The following is a 24,343-nucleotide window of genomic DNA, read 5'->3' on the forward strand; positions in this document are numbered from 1 at the left end:
TGTTAATTTTCAAAACTGTTGTCACTGATTAGGAAGTGAAATATAACAATGGAAGGTACGCTGAGCATAATGTTTTGACAGTTTTTTTGATTTATAAAAACTATATTTTATGATTTCTTTTTCCTTTTTAAATTCAATTTGTCATTTATTATTTTGAATTTATTCAGTGCCTTTGAATCTAAATTTTGGTGGTTTTAGGTATTTTGTCTTAATATATTGACTTTGAATGTAAATGTTTCAAAACTGTGTCACTCTTTGTGGGTCTGCGATGTTTGCTCAGTATTTCAGTGTTATTCTTATGGCTGAGGCCTTTTATTTGAGCTTGTCTGGATCTTGGTGTTTCATGAAAGTGCTAGTGGCAAAATCAGTTAACCCTTGAGCAATCATTTTAAACAGATGTAGTGGAGGTGATATAGAAATGGTGATTATAATACTGTAATTCTATTAAATGTCTTTGAAAAATTATGTCCTGAAGGTTTTAATTATCACAGGTATTCAGGAAAAGCACTTTTTTTTTTCTGATCCTGTAAGTGGTCTCATATGTTGCAGCTATGGTTTGAAACTCCTTGTAAATGTAACATACAAGGGACAGACTTCTTTCTACCGTTACTGACTGTGGAGACAACAGAACAATCTGGTGTCAGTTGTTCTCAACAGAGGCCCACTACAGAGGCCAACTGTATGATCTGGAAGAATATGAAGGGAAGAAAAGAGAAATTGCGATTTGAAATTATTAAAGAAAGATTAAGAGATTTTTAATTAATTGATTATATTCTTTTTTAGGTTAACAAGTTTGTTTTTAAAATAATTGAAGTTTGAAACCTGTGCCAAACATTTGAAATGGGAGAATAAACATGATGGCTGAGTGAATTGTGTCAAAGCAGACTTTTATAACCAGTCAGCCTCCAGAACAAATTAATTGTCTATTCCAGTAGCACTCAACTGTATTGTTCTATTTTCACCCACTGTATATAGTTTGATTTATACTGCAGTGTGCTTATTGATTTGCAATTTTAGATATTTCTGTGTTATTCTGAATTCAGATTCTTATAGTGGCAGGAATTTTTGCAGGCTTGTAGTAAAAGGAAATATATCATACTTAATCAGACTGCATGTAGTAACAGTTTAAATTCTAACAGCAGCAGACTGTAGTGTGTTTCCAGCTGTGTAAGTCTATGTCAGTATTTGCAGTCTTGCTGCTGAAGTGCCACTAGTCATTCCATTGATCTGTTTCTGGTAACCTAGAAACTTCTGAAGCCAAAAAATGTACTAACCTTCTGACTAAAATGAAGTACCTATTCAGCTTGAATCAAATTAATTCTGCTTTCAATACATTTTGTCCTAGTAGCTTATACCAGTTCTTTCAACTGTCTATCCTTTGCCTCTCCATTGTCCAGTTTTTCAGCTGTCATTTGCTAAATCATTCCCTCATGTCACCTTTGCCTCAGCAAAGTCAGCACCCTCCCTTTCTAGCAGGAATCATGAACATGCTGTCAACTCCAAAATTCCTATCTTTATCACAACTTTTTTTGTTTTCTCAAATGATGTTTCTGCCCTTGCTGCAATGCTGAAATTGCCAGGGCTGTTTAGCCCCTGACCTCATTACAACTCTGGTCCAAACATGGATAAAGAAGCTGAAATCAGAGCTGAGGTGAGAGTGAATGCCCTTGCAAGGTAGCATTTGACCCAGTGTACGGTCAAGTATCAGCAAATGATTCATTGCACAGTGTCTGGTACCATTTCTGATTCTCCAGATACTGAAGCTGTTTGTGTCCATGTGCAGCAAGACGTGGACAAATTAGAGGCTTAACTGATGAGTGGCAAACCGTATTCACGCTACATGTGCCAGGCAAAGATTATCTCCATCAGCAAAACATCTATCCATCCTCTGTTGACGTTCAGTGACGTTACCTTTGCTGCTCCTCCTCACTTCAATATCTTGGAGTTTAGAATTGACCAAAAACTGGTCATATGAATACTGTGGCTACAAAAGCAGGTCAAAACCCAGAAATTTTGCATCTGGTTGCTTTGCTCCCGTTTTCCCAGTGACATCATTAAGACGGTGGTGCTGGAGAAGCTGAAGGGTCTGAAGCGGTTAAGTCACCTGGACTTGATGGACTACACCCCAAAGTACTGAAGGAGATAGCTGAGGAGATTCTAGAGCCATTGGTGGTGATCGTTCAGGAATCACTGGACTCAAGGAGGATCCCAGAGGACTGGAAAAAGGCTAATCTAACAACCCTGTTTAAGAAGGGAGGGAGGCAGAGACAGGAAACTATAGGGCCAGTTAGCCTGACCTTGGCTGTTGGTAAGATTTTAGGGTTCTAATGATAAGGATAAGATTGCTGAGTACTTGGAGGTGCACGGTAAAATGGCATTGAGTCAACATGGTTTTGTTAAGAGGAGATCACGAGCAAGTTTTGACACAGGAGAGCCAGTGGACATGATCTGTTTGGATTTCCAGAAGGCCTTTGACAAGGTGCCGCACAGAAAGCTATTAAATAAGAGCCCGTGGTGTTTGTGGCAAGGTGCTAGCATGGATAGCAATTGGCTCACTGGCAGAAGGCAGAGAGGGGTCTTTTTCAGAATGGCAACTAATGGATTACTATAGGGGTCAGTATTGGGACCACAACTTTTCATGTTATATTTTAGTGAACTGAGGGCATTGTTGCAAAATTTGCAGATGACACAACGATAGCTGGAGGGGTTTAAGAAGCAGGGAGGCTGCAGAAGGACTTGGACTGGCTAGGAGAGTAGACAAAAAAGTAGCAGATGGAATACAATGTGGAAATGTGTGAGGTTATGCATTTTGGTCAGAAGAACAGAGGTGTAGACTATTGACTGAACAGGGAAAGGCTTTGAAAATGTGAAGCACAAAGGAACTTGGGAGTCCTTGTTCAGGATATTGTTAAAGTGCAAGTTCAGTTGGCAGTTGGGAAGGCAAATGTAACGTTAGCATTCATTTCAAGAGGGCTTATAAGAGCAGAGATGTAGTGCTGAAGCTGCATAAGGCTCTGGGCACACCACATTTGGAATATCATGAGTAGCTTTGGGCCCCATGTCTAAGGGGGGATGTGCTGGTGTTTGGGGGAGGGGGCAAGGGGATGGTTTACAAGAATGATCCTGGGGATGAAGGGTTTGTCTTATGAGGAGCAGTTGAGAACTCCGTATGTACTAGAATTAGTTTAGAAGGATGAGCGGGGGCATCTCATTGAAACTTGAAGAATATGGAGAGGCCTGGATACAGTGGAGGTGGAAGAGATGTTTCCACTAGTAGGAGAGATTAGGGCATAACCTCAGAGTGAAGGGCTGACCATTTATAACTGACATGAGGAATTTCTTCATCCAGAGGGGGGCTAGTCTGTGGAACCCATTGCTGCAGAGGGCTTTGGAAACCAAGTCATTGAACGTATTTCAGACAGAGATAGGTATGCCCTTGATTAATAAGGGGATCAAGGATTATGGGAAGAAGGCAGGAGAATGAGGTTGAAAAACTTATCAGCCATTATCGAATGGTGGAGCAGACTTGATGGGCCAAATGGCCTAATTCCGCTCCTATCTTACGGTTTTATTAACATCTGGTCAGTCTGCCATTGACAAGGCACAAGCCAGGAGTGTGATGGAATACTGTCCACTTGCTTATCTGTTTGGTGCTTCAATAACACTCTCAAGCTGGACACCTTCCAAGTGAAAGCAAACTGCTTGATTGGCACCCCACCCACTGCAGTAAACATTCACTCCCTCCACCACCAACGTGCAGTACGTGCAGCAAAGTTACCACCATAAGGTGCACTGCAACTTTCCAAGGTTCCTTTGATGCCACCTCCAACCTTGTGACCTCTGCCACCAAGTTGCAGAAGTGCAGCAGATGTATGGGCATAACAACACCTGTAGTTCCTTTCCAAGCCACACTCTATCCTGACTTGGAACTATATTGTCATTTACTCAATGCTACTGAGTCAGAATCCTGGAACTCTTCCCCCAAAGAGCACTGCAACACTTTGACTGTTGTAGATCAAAAGGTGGTTCCCCAGACCTTCTCAAGTAAGGATGCTGGTCTAGCTGGGCACCCACATCCTGTGTAAAAACATAAATTCCGGATTACAGATGATTTTGTGCAATTGTGGTGCATTAGTTCCCCATTTTATATTAGCAGCCTTTGATGTAGTTGACTCCTTCCTCTGTCAGCTTTAGTGTGATTTCTCTTTCATGTTTCAATTCTTACAATGTAATTTTATAATTTGAGTATTTCTGCCAGTAATTTTCCTTCTCACCAAGAATATATTCTTGGTTCCTTCCTTATCGTCAAATACATGGTGGTCCCTTGCTACATCATTCTCTGACATTGTGGCAATTAAATTGACAAAACCAGCAATATTTCTCCACCATTATCTGACACCTAGACTTAATGAGCTATATTTTCCAGCTGACCTGGTAAGACTGAAACTATTGTATTTAAACTTCCCACAAATTCCACACTCTTGCCATTGATTTCATCTACCCTTCCTACTGCTTTAGAGTTACAGCAGATTGTTTTCCCTGCATCCTCCTTTTCTATCCTGAATTACATTGTATTCTGCATACTACAGAGAGCACCTGCTTCTGCCTCTACTGTACCTCAGCCCATCTTCTATTGACGTCCTCATCCATGCCATTGTCACTTTCAGAATAAACCATTTCAATGGTGCCCTTCTGTATTGTTAACTTCAACTGACCCAAAATACGTTGTTCTGTGTTATTCTGCGGCATGAACTTCTTGACCAGCACCCACATGCTTGCTGACCCAAGTTATTTCCATGTAGTCTCAAAACAAAATACTGTTACTTGCTATAAATCGCATAATAGGCTTGTCTGGCTGAAATCTCCATTCTGACTTTGGCTTCTTCTGCAATCCCCTCCAACCTTCATTGGCACCAGTATTGCCATTTAAACTTAGTCTATAATCTGTTTTCTTTCAGCACCTGGTTACTTTACATTTCTTGGGTAGTCATGTGCATGTTATTTTTTCACTGTACAGTGCCTCTGTTACTTTATAGCCATTGCGCAGCTTAACAGGAACATTAATTGGCATCTGTGCTTTTAGCCCCATTCTCTGTAATTCTTACTCTTTGTTCTTTCAATCCTCTGTACAATTTCTCATTGATCAAGCTGTTGATTGCTTATCTTTGCTTGTCTGCTTTGATCCTTTTGCTCCTTGTGCTTCCGTGAAGCACCATGAGCTATTAATTTCTGCAATCTAAATGCAAGTAGTTGGATGACCTTTTTATTGATGTGAAATCTGACTGAAAGTTTTCGACATTGTGACTGGTTCACATTTAACATGCAAGACTTAATTGCTCATTTGCATGTGTTTACTCTACTTGTTATCTCTTATTTTGTGTCAGTTCAGATGTTACTTGAGTTACATTCATGTGTATAAATCTGCACTGTGATGGTTAAGATATTTAATCAGCCCACCATGCAGTTTATGTGCACTTTTGTTTATTTCCGTTTAAAATTGGTGATTTTTTTTTTCAACTTGATCAAAGTTTCTTCCTAGCCCTGTACTTGTATCTTGGCATGTTTCTAAGATTTAATTCAAAGATTGGTTGTTGAGATGTTAAGTGTAGAATTCTATTGTTTAATGAGAAGGACAGAATGCATATTGATATGAGCATTGTGCAGGTTATTCTGATGTGAAGCAAATGCTATGTTTAGGTGTTTTTGGATTTTTTTTTTGTGTATTCTGCTTTTGTTTTGGGCTAATTTGACTAGACTAAGTTATTCAATTTGGTTATTTACTGAGCCCAAATGTAGTACTTGGCTTGACGACTGGTTTGCAAAGCAGAGTGATGCTAGTAATGTGGATTCGGTTCCCATACTGGCTGGTGTACCATGAAGGACTCTTTCTCAACCTCTTCCCCTCACCTGAGATGTGGTGACGCTCCAGTTAACCTATCACCGGTTGTGTGCGTGTGTGTCGCGCTCTCGCCCTAATGAGAGAGGGTGCTTTATCTTTGCTTATTGGCAAATCATTTCATCATTCATCTCCCTGTATTTTATTTCTATGTATTTGTACCCAATAACACTGCAGTATTTTAGTCAGAATTGAGTATTAGTCATACCTGTACAGAAAAATAATTTGATTTTCAGTAATACAAAGTAAAATGTGCAAGATTATCTTTCCTGTAGACTGAAAAGGTTGCATTAGCACGACATTTTCCTGGACACCGCCGGACTGTACGACGTGGTCGACCTCCAAAACATCACAACAATGCTTATCAGCAAGATCAAGTACTAAAGAGGAAAGCAAGACTAAAAGAGGTAATAGCTTTTAGTGCACATGGCTTTGGATAAACCTGGGTGTAAATTTCTAACCTGCCATTTCAAAGTTTTCTAAAGTATTTCATGAATTTTGAATATAATGCAGATCATCTCTCCAATATAGTATCTTGACAATTTTTTAGTGAAGTGTATTTATTATTATTCTTTCCATTGCGCCAAACACATGGAGTAAAGCTTGGTGCTGAAGGTGGGGAGGTGAGAAGAGAACAAGCAAAGGAAGAGAAGAGTGGAGTTAAGAGAGCTGAGAGAGCAGTAGATAGAGATAGGCAGATTAACGAAAGGGGAGAGAGAGGGAAGGATACAGAAGAGGGGAGAAACAAAGGTTCAGGAGTAGGTACAAAAAGGGAAGTGTAATGATTTGGGACCAGGTTAATCTTGTTGACTATGAGGTCACTGGTCCAGCTTAACAACCCCAGTCGGGGAAGCCCTGGCTGACCAACATAACCAGGAGAATAGAATCTCCTCAGTTCAGGCAACTAACTCCAAGCTGGCTGGGCACAGCCAGTACCTTGTGCATATATAAATAAAGGATGACTTGGTGATGGGACACCGGCCTCGGTGCCGTTATTTCAGTGGTGACAAGAGAAAGCAGGACATGCTTGAAGAATATTTACTTATTACAGTCATCTTGGAGTTGGGGTAAGCATTTCTGGCATCATGCCTTTATTTGGGAAGTTTGACTCATTTGATCCTGCTGTCAAAGACTGGGCGCAGTATGTGAAAAGAATGCAATATTTTTTCAGGGCAAATGATATTGGAGCAGATGAAAAGCATGAGTAATCCTTCTGACTACATGCGGACCCGTAGCATTCTCAGTTATAAGGGGCACCAGACACTAAAGCCTTCCAAGAGTTGATTGTTTTAGTTAAGGAATATTACAACCCCAAACCCCCTCTAATCCTGAGACGTTATCGGTTTTATTAGGCTGTTAGAGAACTAGGGGAGTCTGTATCGGGATTTTTAACAAGTTTGAGATGACTGGCAGAGGCGTGTGATTATAGGTTAACTCTGAAATATTGACACACCGTCTGGTATGTGGGATTAATGTTGTGACCATGCAGAAGTGCCTACTAGCTGAAGCCCAACTGGATTTCCAACAGGCAGTACAACTGGCTTTGACAATGGAAAATGCAACAACTGGAGCATGGGAGCTACAGGACGTCCCAATGGAAGTGGACTCCCTCACCTGTTCAACTGAATTTGGGGAGCAGCATTTGTGTAGGCAATCGCAGTGCCTCACAGAGGGCATATCCTGAGCAGGGGGACCCTAGGTCAGCCCACAACAAAGCCAAGCCTTGGCCAAGTGGCTAAAACTTTCTTCAAGATCTGGGCTGGCAAACCATTGTAGCTGTTGCCAGTAAGGGGGCTCAAGATAGCAAAGGAATCCTACAAGGCTTGACTTGAATAAGAAAACGCGTATGCCGGTACCCAGGAGAGTGCACACCTTGGAAAGTCCCCCTACCTGTGGATTGAAACAGTTAAATTGCTTAGTGACATCCAAATCAGAACTGATTCAAGTTAATGTTTGTTTAAATGGTCACCTATTCCTGTGGAGGTCAATACGGGCGCAGAGGTATCTGTGGTTGCAGAATTGGTCTTTAACAAGATCCGCTTGGGATTCCAAGCCTTGTGTTTGCACAAGACCTCAGCCAGCCTAGAATATACACTGGTGAACCGTTGCAAATTTAGGGTACACCACTTCCTTTCCAGTCTCCTTTTGAGAAGCAGTCAGTGCGGTTACATAGTAAAGGGTTTAGGCCCAAGTCAATTGGGGCAGAATAGGTTGAGAAAGATTCACCTGGATTGGCTCAATGTTTTTCAATTAGAAAATGGCTGCTTCAGCGAAATCCTAGTGAAATATCCAGGAGTACTTCAGGAAGGGCTTGGGACTATCAAAGGGGCTAGGAAGCAATTCTGAGATTTTGCAAGGCTCACCTGGTGAGGGGGCTATCCTTTACAAATCTGGACATGAGCCACGCCAGCCTGCAATTGCGACTGGATGGGGACCCCCAGAAGTACGCTACCCATAATATCCATAAGGGTTTATGTCAACATACAAGACAGCCATTCGGAGTGTCATCAGCCTGCGCCGTTTCCAAGCAGACCATGGAGAACATTTTACAAGGTTGCCATTTATCTGGAAAATGTGTGTTCCAGGCACCCCAAGCTCCCTACTTGGGTTACAGTGTCGACAAAAATGGGTAACCCCTGTTAGGAGAGAAAGTGAGGATGATTAAAGGAGCCCTGGTTCCCATGTCTGTACTGGAGCTTAGGCCTTTTCTTCGGTTACAGAATTATTACCGCAAATTCATACATATAACCTATCCTCCATCTTGGCACTATCACACCCACTATTGAAAAAGCATCAGCCTTGGAAATAGTTGCGTAGCCTAGAAGTCACTTTTAGGGAAGTGGAAAAGCGGCTATCGTCATCTACGGATGTACGATCTGAAGCGAGAGGTAGTGCTGACGTACAATGCCTCCATATATGGTATCAGGGTAATGTTGGCCCACCGGTGGCCCAATGGAGAGGAACGCCATTAGTGTATTCTTCCCAGATTTTGGCTGACGCCAAATGCAAATATGCTCGGATAGTGAAGGAAGGTTTGGCGGTCATATTTGACATGAGGAAGTTCCACCAGTACCTTTTACAGTCGGGAATTTATCATAGTAACAGATCACAAACCCCTGCTAGGGCTACTGAAGAAGGCCCAGGCTACCCATAGCTTCCGGTAGAATTCAGCATTGGGCCCTTATTCTTAGCGCATACAAGTACAAGTTAGAACACTGTCCAGGAAGCCAAGTGGCTAATGCAGATGCCTTGAGCTGTCACCCACTGGCAGATACTCCACTGATTGTGCCTCCCCTCGAACAGTCCGTTTTTGGTTTTGAACTTCTTGGAGACGCTTCCATTCACCACAGACAATTTCCGACTGTGGACACAAAAAGATCCAGTCCTAACGAAACTTAAAATAGCTGGTGGTAATTGGGAAACAGAAAGTCCATCGCAACCAGGACTGAAACGTTTCTGGACCTGGTGAGACCAGATCACTGTAGAGGATGGCATGTTACTATGAGGAGCAAGGGTGACTGTCCCGAATAAAAGTTACCGCCAGATATTGGCTGAACTCCACCAGGGTCATCCAGGGGTTTCCATGACGAAGATGCTATGTCTGGTGGCCAGAGTTGGATGCTGACATAGCTGCATTGGTGGGGCAGTGCCCAGAGTGCCAGAAGGACAGAAATTCCCACCAGCAGCACTCCCACATTCATGGGAATGGCTGGGAAAACCCTAGACTCGGTTGCATGACAACTGAGCTGAAACTTTCACGGGCTGAATGCTTCTGGTCATTGTGGACTCTCATTCAAAGTGGTTGGACCTGCTTAAAGTTCATTCGGCAAACTCTGGGATGATGATTTAGAAACTGTGAGCAACGTTTGCGATACACTGACTCCTGGAAATATTGATCACGAACAATGGGACGTCATTTATCAGTAGGGAATTTGAATATTTCCTACAGTCAAATGGCATTCAGCACATATATCACACCATCCATCGTCCAACGGTCTAGCAGAAAGAGCGGTCCAAGCAATGAAGGCAGGTTTAAAGAAACAGCCTGCAGCATCCATTGATACAAAACCATTTGGTTCCTGTTTGATTTCAGGACCACCCCTCATGCAATCACAGGGATAGCTCTAGCAGGGTTGCTGATGTGGAGAAGACCCACACCAGGTTAAACCTGATATTCTAGACCTGGTGTGAGGGTGAAACGGCAGCAGGAATGTCAGGGCCAGCCATGTGACGCCTGTAAGTGAGAGAGACAGTTTAATTCAGGGGATGGAAATTTGGTACCAGAACCATTGAAATGGCCCTGTATGGGTGTGAGCCGAGGTTGGTGCGAGGTGACGTCCCTTCACTTACAAAGATTGGGTTAGTGATACTGTCCTGAACAAAAACGTGGATCACCTGAAAGCTGTTATCTTGCAAGCAGGGCAGCAGCAGAACATACCTGGACCCTCGGAACAGCCAGAAGGCCTGTTGGAAACTGTAGGTGCTCCCCCTCCGCCTAGTGTTGAGCAAACCTCAGAGTTCAGGATGGATGCAACCTTGATACCATTACTGCCAGAGGAAAAAGAGGAAACTCTTCTGAGACGCACCGAATGCAAGAAGGTGGGCTACTGGTACACACGGCCCGCGTCAGAGTCCAAATTTGAGGAACAGAACTTGGGGCAAAGGCATTGCAGGAAAAGCTATAACCCAAAAACCAGGCTTACATCCCTGGACTTGGATGGGAGGGATGTAGTGATTGGAACCAGGTTGACCTCATTGACTATGAGGTCATTTATTGGGGCTGTTAACCTGGGCCAATCAGCTTGGAGACAGTCGCCTAAACTGAGGAGATTCTAATTGCCTGGTTATACTATTGTTAATACCACACAGCCAATCTTTCCTTATATAAGAAGGATAGTACTATTGGCCAACTAGTTACATGCCACATAAACATTAACTTTTTATTAATCACAAACACATTTAAAAAGTACAAGCAACCGTTAGAATTATTTCTTTAAGGCAAATGTACTAGATTAACATTGCAATTACGTTCCTTATTGTGCAAAGTTTTGATCTTTGTCAAAGTCCACACACACAGATATATATGCACAAATATCATTGTAACACCTACAGGCATACTTCAACTGGAACTATATCTAAACCCAGCTTGCAGCATGCACTTAAAATGAACGTAGTCTGGGAAATAGAAGTATCACCTGGTTATATTGGTCAGCCAGTTATTGTGCACAATAAAGGGTGACTTTGTGACAGGATTCTGGCCTCTGTGCAGTTATTTCAGAAGGGATGAGTGTTGAGATTAGGAAAGGTGGTGTGAAACCATTCTCAGGTGGTATAACTGGAAAGAGAGAAATGATGGTGATTGGCAGATGTGTTTTTTTTTTGGAAGGAAGTGAGAGTGTGTGTCTGTGCAGGGTTGTGGAGGGAAGCTAGGAAACAAATTGTTCTGTGTTTTAACTTGGACTCTGGACTCGTATGTGTCTCAGTAGGGCAAAGTGTGATTGGTCAGAGAGTGGATTGGAAAGGAGAGAGGAGTTAGCATATGGAGAGACAAAAAATGAAGAGACAAGGGGGCGTTTGAGAGTATATGGAGAGACATAAGATGAAGAGAAAAGGGGAATCTATCAGCCAAGTTAGAAATCTGATTTTCAGGTTTTCTTCAGTTAACACAGATGAGGATTTATGAGGGCACATACAGCAGATAAATTACATTCCTCCTTGCTGCTGACGATTTTTTTTTGTCAAGACCGCCCTCCTTTTGTTCACAATTGATATGATCATGAGTATGCAATCTATTTGTTTTAATCTGTAAAACTTAAAAATGAGTCAGTGTTGCAGAATGTTGCAAGTACTGCTTCACCCTTTAATGCCAATACTATAAAATTATTTTACAAGGTTGTGATTGTCTACACTTTCTTCTTGTTTCTGTTGTCGTTTTCCATTTTAAAATGTTGCACATTTTTAGGGTCCCTGTATTTATAATAAACCCTTCCAGTTATTTTCCTAATTAATTCCAAAGATGAGATTCCAGTCTTCCCTTAGGGTAGTCTGTCACTAACATTTGATCGTATAATGTTGCATTTACCACGCTGAAGATAGGTGCGATACTTTACAGGATTTGGGCCACTTATCACTACACATCATAAGTGATAATTAGAAGTTTATTACCAGAGTATGATACGGTTACAGGAAGTATGTCATTTGCCCAAAAAGCGTGTTGTAAGCAGGAATAAGAAGCAGACAGACATAAGACTTGAGAATAACACCAAGATGTTGGCTGCTATAGAGGGCCACGAAATTTGAAAAACATGGCACTTGAAGGAAGTGCAATTTTGATGTAACAGGGAGTTGGGCCTGATGTGGTAAAGATGCAATTTTTAAAGCATATAGATTTGTTGCAGAACAGTAAACACCTTTTTTAATTGAACTTGGTTTGTTTGAGTTTCAGTGACTGTCTTTGCTGCTGTAAAATTTTGTGGAGCTAGCCATCTGCATCACAAAAATCCTGTTTAAGCACTTTTAATTTGTAATAGCATGTATCATCTCATCAATTGATCCATGATATAGAATGACAAATCATATTTATAAAAGGAATTTCATAGAGCGTACAACTCAGAAACAGGCTGCTGTTCTAACCAGGTCATGCCAGATGTCTAAGCTCTATTTGGATTTCTTTACATCCTTGGTTACCCAGCTTCCTCTTCAATGCATCTACTATTAACGTCAACCGCTCTCTTTAAAGGAGCGTTCTACGTTCTTCCCAAAGCCCTACAACCCCTAATCTAGGGGATTATTCACTTTTCCTTTTGAGGGTTTGATTGAATTTGCCTTCACCATGCTTTCAAGCAGTGCATTCCAGATCCTAACTACTGGTTGCATATAAATCTTGTGTCACCATGATTTCTTATGTCAACAGCCTCAAATCATTGTCCTTTGGTTTTCTGTCCAGTTTAGAGCCTCTCAATTTTGAATGCCTCTATCAAATCTCCTCTTAATCTTCTCATCTCCAATGTAATAGCCCCAACTTGTTCAATGTATTCACAGAGCTGAAGCTTCTCATCCCTCGAACCATTCTTACAAGTTTTTTCTGAGCCATCTCTCATATTTTCACGTATTTCTTGAAATGCGATCACCAGAACAGGACACAATATTTTATTTGAGGCTGAGCCAATGTTTTATACAAGTGTGATATGTTGTTTTATGATATTATATGTTATTATGATTTAGGATTTGGATTTAAAATGTAGTGGCAGATGTGTATTTTCAGTTCTGTGAAGAGTGACTTTTTTGTGAGAGGTCAGAAGGTTATTTTGAATAGTGAACCAGAGACCATTCTCCAGTAAGTAGGAAAGGTACTGAGAAGGATGAACCAAGGAAGTTAAGGAGAGTATTAAGTTGAAAGAAAAAGAATATAAGGAGGCAAAAGTCAGTGATAGCACCAAAGGCTGAAATAAATTCAATGAGGTCAATTCTAGCAAGGAATTTTAAAAAACTGATAAGAGCTTCTTTAATTATATAAAAAAAGAAGAAAGAGGTCAATATGAACATAGTCTCCCTAGAAAATGAATGTGGGGAGATAGTTTTGGAATGAAAAAAATGGCAAAAGTATTAAACAGATATTTTGCATCGTTTTTTAAGATGGAAAATACTTCAAACATCCAATTAATACAAAAGAATATGGGGGAGCAATTAGGTACCATCACCATCCTAGATAAGTAGCATTAGACAAACAAATGGGGCCAAAGCTGGATAAATCCCCTAGCCCTAATGCCTTGCCTGGGAGAGTCTAGGACCAAAGGCGATAGCTTTGGAACAAAGGAGTACTAATTTAAGACTCTTGAAGTGAGGAAGAATGTCTTCTAAGGATTGTGAATTTTTGGAATTCCTTGCTGCAGAGAGCCGTGGGGGCACAGTCCTTGCATATGTTTAAGGCTGAGATAGATAGATAGATAGATAGATAGATTCTTGATCAGTAGGGGCATTGAGGGTTATGGCGAAAAGGCAGGAAAGTGGATGAGAGGAATATCAGATTGGCCATGATTCTGTTGAATGGTGGGTCACGCTCAAGGACCCAAACAGCCTACTCCAGTTTTCTATTTCTTATGGTCTTCTCTTTTAAATTTTACTTGCCCATCCTTCCTAATGGTCTATGTCCTCTTTGAAGTTTATCGTTATCCTTACAATTCATAATATTTCCAAGTTTTTGTCATCCATAAATGTTTAAATTGTCCTGTACATCCATGTTTAAGTTACTAATACATATTAAAGAAAACAGTTATGCTTGCAGTGAACCTACTAAATTTTTCACTAGCTCTAAAAAACAACAGTTCACCTCTAGTCTGTTACAGTAACTTGGCCGATTTCAAATCCATGCTGTGTTTGCTCCATGAGCACTTTGCTGGCAAGTCTGTGATGTTGCATTTCATCAATATGCTGTTTGTTCCATATCAAAGTAACCAATTACCTCTTAACTCCAAACCCAACTTTTGTTTTAAAATAGTCTTTTCATTCTGGTGCTATGGAGCTAACCTATTGAAATTTCAAAATTTTTGTTCTACAGCTTATAATGCCAAAATGCTTTGTGGGTCAAGAAAGTTTTTAATATTTGGTGCAGCAACGTCATTAAAGATCCGATTAAAGGTCATTGACCTGATATGTTAACCCTGTTTTTCTCTTCATAGATGCTTCTGGATTTAGTGAGCATTTTCTGTTTTCTTTCTAATTATGAAATCTCAAACTGCAGTAGCTTTTTAAAACTCATTTTAGGGCTGTGTGTTAGCCCATTTTAGAGCATAATTAGGAGTCAACCACATTGCACATTGACTAACCAGTGAAGGTAGCTGACTTCCTTCCCTAAGGGACATTAGTGAACTAGATGGTTTTTATGACAATGGTTGATGTTTTAATTCCATACTTTTAAAAATTATTGAATTTAAATTTTGCTATCTGTCATCATGGGATTAAAATCCATGACCACAGAACATTAGGGACTCTGGATTACTAGTCTAGTTACTTTGCCAGTGTGCAGCAGCTACTTGAAGTGGCAGTAGGATATTAAAATCTTTGAGCTCAACGAAGGCTTCATAAATGTAAGATGCTAAATATCATATTCTTCTGGCAGCACAATAATTAAAGTTTTTTTATGTTTTAACTAGCTCCTCAAACAGTGTGATGATGAGGAACTGATGGAATTGGCTCTTCCTAGGCTTACAAAAGTCATTACTCTCTGGGAATTTCTGTTAATGAAGGTAAGGCACATTATTCTTGAAGTTTAATATTAGGTAACACTATGCTGTGAAAATTCAAGTCTAGTTCCTCATATTTCATCCACAAAAATAAAATGACCAGAATATACTTTTTGCTATTAAATTCCAAAATAAACTCTGTTGAATTTCTCATAGGCTTGTTTGTTGTAGTCTGCCATTCTAAGAAGTGCACAGTTTGCTTTTCCCATATTACTGATACAAAACATTTCGTACACTTTCCTAATGACTTATAATTCATTTGAAGTTCTCGCAGCTATTAGTTTTAGTGTGGAAAACTATAGCTGTGAAAAACTGACAAAATCTTTTCTAAAAAAGCGTTCACAAAGCACACATTTATAACTATTTTCTTCCCATTGCTATTTTATGTTGAAGTACATGATGATGATGGTTTCACAGCAGGCCAAATAATTTGATATTATTTAGAAAATTATTAGCCCAAATTTTTACGGTTGTTGGTAAAGCATGACTGTTTATTACTGGCCTTAAAGAATGCTGCTGATGAAGTATTAGTGATCTCTCTGGCTTTCTGCTTTACTGATAGCAATTTGAATCTGGTGCCAGGTCAAGAAGATAACTGTAGCAAAAGTAATGTCATGAAGTAAGTAATCGACCAATCACATTCAAATATTGAGACAACAAACAAGGAATTTAGAAGTACTTAAAAATCATGAACTTTTAAATATTCAGATATTGAAATATATAATTGACAGATTAAACTGAAGCTAAAATAAAGATAAACATTGATAATAAGTTATACTTATTAGGAAGAAATTTGACATTCCCAAAAATATATAAATGGCTCTCAGTACCAATGAAGGTGGTTACCTTTAACAATGAAGTTAGCATATCATTTAAGATGCTAGTTGCCCTTTATTCAACTAGATAAATCTTTTTGAAATATAAATACGGTATGACTAACTATTGGAGATAAATGTGGAAATTTTAATCTATTTAGTACTTAAGAATTGCACTTAGAAATTTCAACAGTATATCTGATGGAAAAATGTAGAAGTACAAATAGTACTTTTGGGTTTGCCCATTGCCTTGTCTGAGAACTTTCACTTTGAGTTTAATAATGATATCGAGCACTAACTGTTTTGCCGCTGTTTTGACCACAAAATCTGTGCCCATTCAGTAATTCATTATTTTATTCATTCCATTTTATTAATACCATAACATGGGAAGCTAACAAATAGCTTGTGCTGTTTTTAAAGATCATAATGTAGTTTCCAGTTGTTGAGTCTATTTATTATACTTGAATGTCTTAAAGTTTTCCTGTTTGCTTAAAGATGCATTCCTTCCTGGCTCCCTTAGAAATAAACAAATAGTTGCTTTGTAGCACTTTTTGAGGCTTGAGAAGTTTGGTAATTTTTTGATTCTGATGGATGCAAGATGAAAAGCTTCGAAAGCGTGTCTTTCTTTTCAGAAGTAGACAAATGCTGCATGATATTGCAGACATATCAGGCTCTGGAGGGCGCTAAACAAGATCTACTTTTTATTTAAAAGCCTCAAGTGCGCATGTATATATATATATGCATGTAGTCTCCCTTAATTCACACATCCACCATTTTGCAAGTCCTTCTGCCCCTATTGCAAACTGCAAATAATGGTGACTGAAACAGAATCCTCAATGAGAAAATTGTTAGCATACATCAACAGTGATGGTTTCATGAAAAGGCTGCAGTCCTGTGGTGCAGTACTTAAAATGATAGATCTAGTAATTAAGGTGAGGAGTTCTGATTTTTCTCCCCAGCTCCTTCCTCTCCTCTCCTCTCCTCTCCTCCCCTCCCCGTCAAAAAAAAAATCTGTGAAAAGCAGAGGGGTTATTATGCAGTCTCTAGTACATAACTTCCCATTTCAATTAAAATATAGACATTTGTTTTACCTTAATGCTTTTACTTTTGATGCAAAGAGGTCCTTAGCCAAAATGGATTGGTAACAGCTAATTTTTGAACTACTTAAATTTTCTTCCTTGTAGATGAATATACCCCGTCCTGATAGTGCCTCAGAGTGCAAACTACATTGTTGCATGTTTCTGTGGTGTTTCTTCCACCTCTCAACAAGGAATCTTTCTTGAGCAGAAACATTTTAAAATTGTGACAAGTTTGTGTTCACAGATTTTACTGGCTTCTGAATGATTGACTGAAACTTTGTCAAGCTTTTGGGAGTTAGATTTGAAACAAATGCTAGGAATACAGAAGATCAACTATTGCCTTTTAAAAAAGAAAAGGCAAAATGGCAACTCATGTGCACCAAATGGTTAAACCCAGAACATTAACTGTTCTTTTCCCTATCCAGATACATTTCCTATTATTTGAACTCCTTTTTTTGATTAGGGGCATGTACATGAACACAGCTTGCATTTGTTGTTTCACATTTAGCTGTTGCCACAGTTACAGCAGCTGAATGATATGCTTAATGATCTTTGTACCTAGGAGCCCTTTATGAAGGAATGCTTTTTTAAGGTTTTTGCATATCTCCCAATGTTTTTTATTGGAAATTAAAATGGTGTGGATTCAGGGAAAAAACAGTGCTTTTGGATCAGCATTGGCCTGTTGAGAAACTTGCGCACGTGACAAAATTCTCAATTGAGTAATCGTTTTGAAATGCTACTGTGCTGTTCGATAACAGGTACTTTTTTGTTGTGTGGTATTAAAAAAAAATTTACAACTGGATTTTTGGATATTCAGATCATACAAGAAAGAGTTTTTGCTCTGCAGTATAATTGATTATCATGTTTAGTGCTGAATTCCTAGGTGGAAAAAGGACGGCCTGCCAGACCACAGTTTTCAGATGTGTATAGAGAGTTTGAGATGCTGCATAAACATGTGAAGAAAATGGCTGATGAGCACTTAAGTAGTTCCATTCGGATGACCAATCCTCAGCAGCCCTTGCAGATCTCTTGTACACAGGTGAATGCTTTTTCTTTTTGTTTATATACCAGCAGACATTAAAATTACAGATTTATTTCTTAATGGAGTAATTGGTACAAGGGAAATTGTGCTTTTTATGCATGAAAGTATTTCAAATGAACGTTGAATAAGTAAAGTCCTCAATTCATTGGACAAGACTGGTACTTGTTAATGGATGACAATTTTAACTTTGCCAGGTATTAGTGCTGATCCATTGTTTACATGCACCTATGTTCGTGGAACCTGACTTGTGCTGTTTCAGATAGTTTGGATATGAAGGCAAGTAAGCCTTAGAGAAATTTGTGCTAAGCCAAAGTGGTGTATGTTATGAACTTCAGCATCAAAATAAAACAGTTTAAATGAGAAAGGAGCCTTTGTCTCTTTCAAAGTAATTTTACTCATTCTAAAGCCATGGTTTGGACAGAACACAAATTAATTACTTTGGCAAGCATATAATAACTGTGTTTGGAGCGATCCTTGCTCACAAATAGAGAGCTGGCCAACCTGGGTTACTCACCTCCACCTTGGCTGGCATCCCTGTCTGCTCCAAGGTGGAGATGGAGTTTGGGGTGCCCTTTGATTCCTTGTCTGTATGGCTGAGAGAGGTAACTGGGATCTGGTGGTCCAAGTAACCCTCACCTGCAGAAACAGCCATGTTGGCCTGAAGCTGAGATCCGATGTGGGCAGCAGTTTAGGGCTGTGGTGGAGCTGCAAAATGGCGGCACAGTCCGTGTCAGCCAGGTTTTGGAGAAGACTTCAAACCCCAATGTTAAAGAAAATGTACTACAAAGATCAATTGCTTTCCAGATACTTTAAAACATGTTTTTGATGACTGGTAGGAATGATAAACAATGACACTAGAGATTTCAGTGTTAGTGTAAAGGCCAGAAACACTTGCTGGAAAAGCTCAGCAGGACAGCATAGAACATAGAACATAGAACATTACAGCGCAGTACAGGCCCTTCGGCCCTCGATGTTGCGCCGACCTGTGAAACCAATCTGAAGCCCATCTAACCTAAACTATTCCATTATCATCCATATGTTTATCCAATGACCATTTAAATGCCCTTAAAGTGGGCGAGTCTACTATTTTTGCAGGCAGGGCATTCCACGCCCTTACTACTCTCTGAGTAAAGAACCTACCTCTGACATCTGTCCTATATCTATCACCCCTCAATTTAAAGCTATGTCCCCTCGTGCTAGCCATCACCATCCGAGGAAAAAGGCTCCCACTGTCCACCCTATCTAATCCTCTGATCATCTTGTATGTCTCTATCAAGTCACCTCTTAACCTTCTTCTCTCTAACGAAAACAGCCTCAAAACCCTCAGCCTTTCCTCATGTGTAGTTTTTTCGGTTTTTATTTGGTATATAGGCCAGTTTGTGCTAAGAAAATTTTCTTTGGGAGCAAAATGTTGGCATAATTTGTTGATTATAATTTCAGGGATAACATTTTGTTCTAAAATTTTGTTAATTCACATTTAATGCAATGGGATGGAAGTGTTAAATGTTGATAAAATTGAATGGTAATTAAATAAAATGCAGTGTAGTATTTGATCAGTAAGATAACATTTTATAGTGAAGTTGATTAACCATTTAGAAACTTGAAAGGATACATGTAAGATATTCTCCAGTTTTAAAATATTAAGACAGCAACCACTGGGAAGTAAGTAAGTTCTAAACTGCTGAAATCCCATTAAACATGTTGGTTTTTACATCTCAGTACAGGAAATTGTGAGAGTCTGTAATTAAGAATAAAGTGAGTGAGCAGTTTAAAAGAGTACAGTGACTGAGCACCCTGAAAAAAAGGTTAGCAAAGCAGAGAGGAATTTTTGTTTTTGAAGTGTCTAAAATAATAGCCAGAAGAATGTCTGTGGATGTTGTTTATACGAACTTCTAAAAAATTTCTGATAAAGTTCCTGCTAAGAGACAGTTAGCTAAAGTTGAAGCTCATGGAATTGAAGTTAAATTTATTGACCCAGTTAGGAAATTGGCTCCGACAAGAGATGTAGGAATAATGGGCAGGTTCTCTTAGAATGGATGTGAGTAGTGGTGTTCCGCAAGGGTCTCTGTTCGGGCCTCTGTGTATACAATGTTTGTGATTATACTGTCACGCCTGTCGAAAGAAGAAAACCCTAAAAGATGCAATATTACCTGTTGTACATCTTTTATGTCATGGCAACATTTAGTGACAGCTGGTGAGATTTATGAAGTAGCCCTCAGAAATATTTAAAAAAAAACTAGTCCTTGAGAAATTCTCTAGAGGACCCCTCTGGGTGAGGAGTGGGGAGAAATGTTTTGAGCACTTGTGCCAAAACCTCAGTGATTGGTAGAGGTGGTCACGTCAGCACCAAGGCTCCCCTGACATCACCTTCCATTCCTGTGGAAACAATAAGGGCTGCAGATCCATGGAAATATCATCACCTTCAAGTTCCCCTATAAGCCACGTACAATCCTGACTTGGAACTCTATTGCTGTTCTTTCACTGTCATAGAATCTCTACAGTGTGGAGGCAAGCCACTCAGCCCATCACGTCCACACTGACCGTCCAAACAGCATCCCACCCTGTAACCCTGCATTTCCCATGGTTAATTCACCTAACCTGCACAGGTTTGATGCAGGTTTGGACAGTGGGAGGAAACTGGAGCACCCGGAGGAAACATGCAGAGAGAAAATGTGCAGACTCCACACAGGCAATTGCCCGAGGCTGGAATCGAACCCGGCTCCCTGGCGCTGTGAGGCAGCAATGCTAATCACTGCACTACCACGCTGCTCCTGTCACTGAGTTAGAATCCTGAACAGCACTGTTGATGTACTTGCACCACATGGACTGCATTGATTCAAAAAGGTGGCTAATCACACCTTCTCAAGGGCAGTTAGTTATTGACAACAAATGCTAGTCCAGCCAGCGATACCTACATTCTGTGAAACGATAAAATGAGGAATAAAAAAAAACTTTGTCCTCTGCATTACACAGTCAAAAAGTGCTTCACAGAAGGTTATAGAACAAAATTGGACATCATGCCACATCAGGCAATAGTAAGGCAGATTGCAAGAAGTCTAGTCATAGAGGTAGCTTTGAAGAAGCATTTTAAAGAAGGAAAGACCGGTTGAGAGTCTTGAGATTATGGAGGGAGTCGTAACTTAGCTTAAGACCTGAGTGGCTGAAGGTATTGATGGGGCAATTAAAAATGTTGTTCTCATTTTTTGAGCATTTTCAATGTCAATGGTCACACCTGAACTTCCTTTTCCATTCTGCTGAAAGATCATTGAAACATTAAGTTAGTTTCTATCTGCACAGGTATTGTCAGACCTGCTAAGTATTTCCAGCAGGAATGTAAACGCCGACCAGGAGCAGGTGTTAGCTGGCCTCCAGTTCAGTGGGATTAGGGTCAAGAACACAGGACTTGGGTCTCATGGACGAAATGGGTGCAGGTAGGGTGCATGGGCAAATGCAAGTTTAGGGATCGGATGGTTTTGTGGAAGAGAGAGTGTTAGCAGTTATAATTAATTAGATGGCCTCGATCTTCGGTGACAAAGGAGCTTATGAGCTTTTTTGCTCTTGTTGTTTGTGCTAAAGGTGGAAGAGACAGGAGAAGTTCTTAAGGTAACAGTTTGTAGCAGAGAAAAGAAGCTGGGAATTATCTTTGCCTTGAATCATTATTACCTCTAATAGATGAGAGCAGGACTTGCTAAGTGCTTGTGTGTGATCCAGCTGGATCTGATAATGAATGACTAAACCAGTTGCCTGCTTCGTCTGTTAAGTCTGCATCTATTGTAATAAGGGAGCCAAGTTGTTGACTATACTGGGGTAGTGGTCATTTGGAGTCTCTTAGCTGGACAGCTGGCTTGCTATGCGCGGGGATGCTAACAGTATCCATTTGTGCACCAGCTGAAGTGACCATGAAGGACTTTGCATCTCAACTCTTCCCCTCAGCTGAGGTGTAGTGAGCCCTCCTATTAAACCATCATCGGTTGTCTCTGTCTAATGAGAGTGCAGCCTTATGGCCTGGTTGGATTATTGAAACCTTACATTATTTTAATGTTCAGTTAATAGAGACTAATGCTTTTATTAGAGATTAGGGCTTCAAAGCTGGAGGTGAGAGTGCTGTTGAGAAAATCGGTAGCTGTTGTAACGTTATGGTGAGCAAAATGATAAAGACTAGACTGTTGGGGTTTTGAAAGTGCAGGTGTAAGTATATTGGGGAATTGTTTCCCACCTCTGGTGGAAACAGAAGGTGGTAGGATTCGGGTGTGGAAAGAGAGAATCATACAAGAAAGTGATCCAAAATGTTGAAATGATGGGAGCAATAATATCAGAGGGATGGTCATGAATAGAAAGAGGTAAAAAGGATAGTGCAAGAGGGAGCATGAGTTGAGATGAGGTTGAAAAGTCAGGCTTTGAAGTTATGCAGTGAAGAGGCTAAGAGGAAAAAAAGGAATGAAGATAGCTGTTTGAGTATATGTTTATTCTAGCTGGGAATAGAGAAAAAAGTGTCCATTTGAGATATTCCTAGGTAGAATCGTGGCCTATTTCAGTGCTAAAATATTGTATTTGGCCCAGCAAGTCCATGTTGGTGATTTTTGCCACATAGGCTGTCTAATTTAATCCATCTCCCTTGCTTTTTTCCCATGAGTCCTTCCCCCACCCCACTGTTGCAAAATCAAATAACCAATCGCTTCATTGTTTTCTTTTATGTTCCCATTGGATAGCATAAAACTTTATATCTAAATAATCTTCACTTTCACCACTACGTCCTGAATGAATTCCTTTTATCCCTCTTTGTCCTTTTATACATCCAAGTTCTTATTTTTTGTAGGTACAAATCCTGGTATTTCAACGTGGGTGTAGACCTTATTTGTATTCTTTTAGCATTAGTTTCTTAATCATCATTGATCAACTAAAGATTCAGCAAGGATATGCGAACAAAGTACTGTGAATGCTAGAAATTTGAAAATTAAACAGATGCGGTTGGAAACAGCCAACATTTTGCAGCATCTATGGAGAAAAGATCTAACATTTGAAGTCAGTAGCTGTTTTCTTTCTGCATAAGACCTCCAAGACTTGAAGTATTTCGAACATTTTCTGTTTTGTTCACAAATCCCTGACAGGTGCAAGTCTGCGTGAGCAATTTAGATCTCATTGATTACTTCACCATCAAGATTAAAATGTATTGTCCAAGATAGATGAAGTGTAAATTTGTCACGTTCCTCTCTTCACTTAAACCATCATGATAATAATTTAATTGTTTACATATATTTTTGTTATATTGTTGATCTCCTTTATTGTTTGGAATTCTAGATATATTGAGTTCCAGTAACAAGTTACTTTCCATAGGCAAAACATGGCCAAAGACATTCCATGTGATTTTAAGACTTTCTATTCAAAAAATCTTCTCTTTACCACAACTTCAAAATGTTAGAGTTCACGAGTAGTGTTCAAATAATGAGGACATTACATTTGTTTTAAGACTTGAACAGAATTAAAGCTTATTGATGTTTCTCTCCCATAAATGTTCCAGGTTGCTGAGTCATTAGGAATAACTGAGTATACAAACAAAGAAAACCAGCAAGATGCAAGCGTGTCCCTAACCTACAGATTAGTCACGGTGGATGACCAGAATCATCTAAATTCATCTGGAGAAAAGCATAGTATGGAGGTATTTGAAAATGAAATATTTAATGCCAGACAATGATATGCATGTTGGCTTTAATTGTTTTGCTGCTTACTCTTCTCAATAAATATTAATGTTTGCCTAAATACACTGAGATTTGAGATTGAAAAAACAGAACTAATGTTCAATGAAACAATAACTGAAGATGAAAAGTTTAGTGAGCAGAATATTCCAAACCAATTGTAAAGGATTTATAATCCCCTCTTTAAATTAAGCATGTTTTACATTGCTATTTTGTTAAAAAGATATTGCCAGTGTTCACCAACTAGATTGTTCAGCCTCACTGTTCTGTTTGACCAGTGGATTCGTTGATTGTAATGTTCCAAAAATCATTGCATTCTGGAGAAGTACCAGAGCATTGGAAAACTGCTAGTGTGACACCAGAAAGGGACAGTGGAAAAAAGTGGGTAACTATAGGTCGATTAGTTTGCCATCTATTGTTGGAAAAGTATTGGAATCAATTATTAGAAAGTTGTAGCAGAACATTTGTAAAATCATAATCTAATCAAGCAGAGTCAATGAGATTTCATGAAAGGGGAATCATTTCTGACTAATTTATTAGAGTTTTTCGAGGAAGTCTCAACCAGAATGGTTAGAG

At 39.7% G+C, this 24,343-nt stretch overlaps 1 protein-coding gene across 2 annotated transcripts in view; it reads left to right on the forward strand.

The window, feature by feature from the left end:
* The window catches only part of znf839 (zinc finger protein 839), a 51,738-nt gene that overhangs the window by 11,752 nt on the left and 15,643 nt on the right, over positions 1-24,343 (forward strand). Inside the window, exons 3-6 of one of the 2 annotated variants that reach the window (XM_020521886.2) lie at positions 6,172-6,303; positions 15,049-15,141; positions 17,916-18,071; positions 23,593-23,730. In XM_020521886.2, coding sequence (XP_020377475.2) covers positions 6,172-6,303; positions 15,049-15,141; positions 17,916-18,071; positions 23,593-23,730 — 519 coding nt within the window. The remainder of the gene's footprint in view (positions 1-6,171; positions 6,304-15,048; positions 15,142-17,915; positions 18,072-23,592; positions 23,731-24,343) is intronic. The other variant, XM_048599902.1, reaches the window with a different exon arrangement.

Source organism: Rhincodon typus, chromosome 8 (genome assembly GCF_021869965.1).
Source record: "Rhincodon typus isolate 14 chromosome 8, sRhiTyp1.1, whole genome shotgun sequence".
NCBI classification, from domain to species: domain Eukaryota; kingdom Metazoa; phylum Chordata; class Chondrichthyes; order Orectolobiformes; family Rhincodontidae; genus Rhincodon; species Rhincodon typus.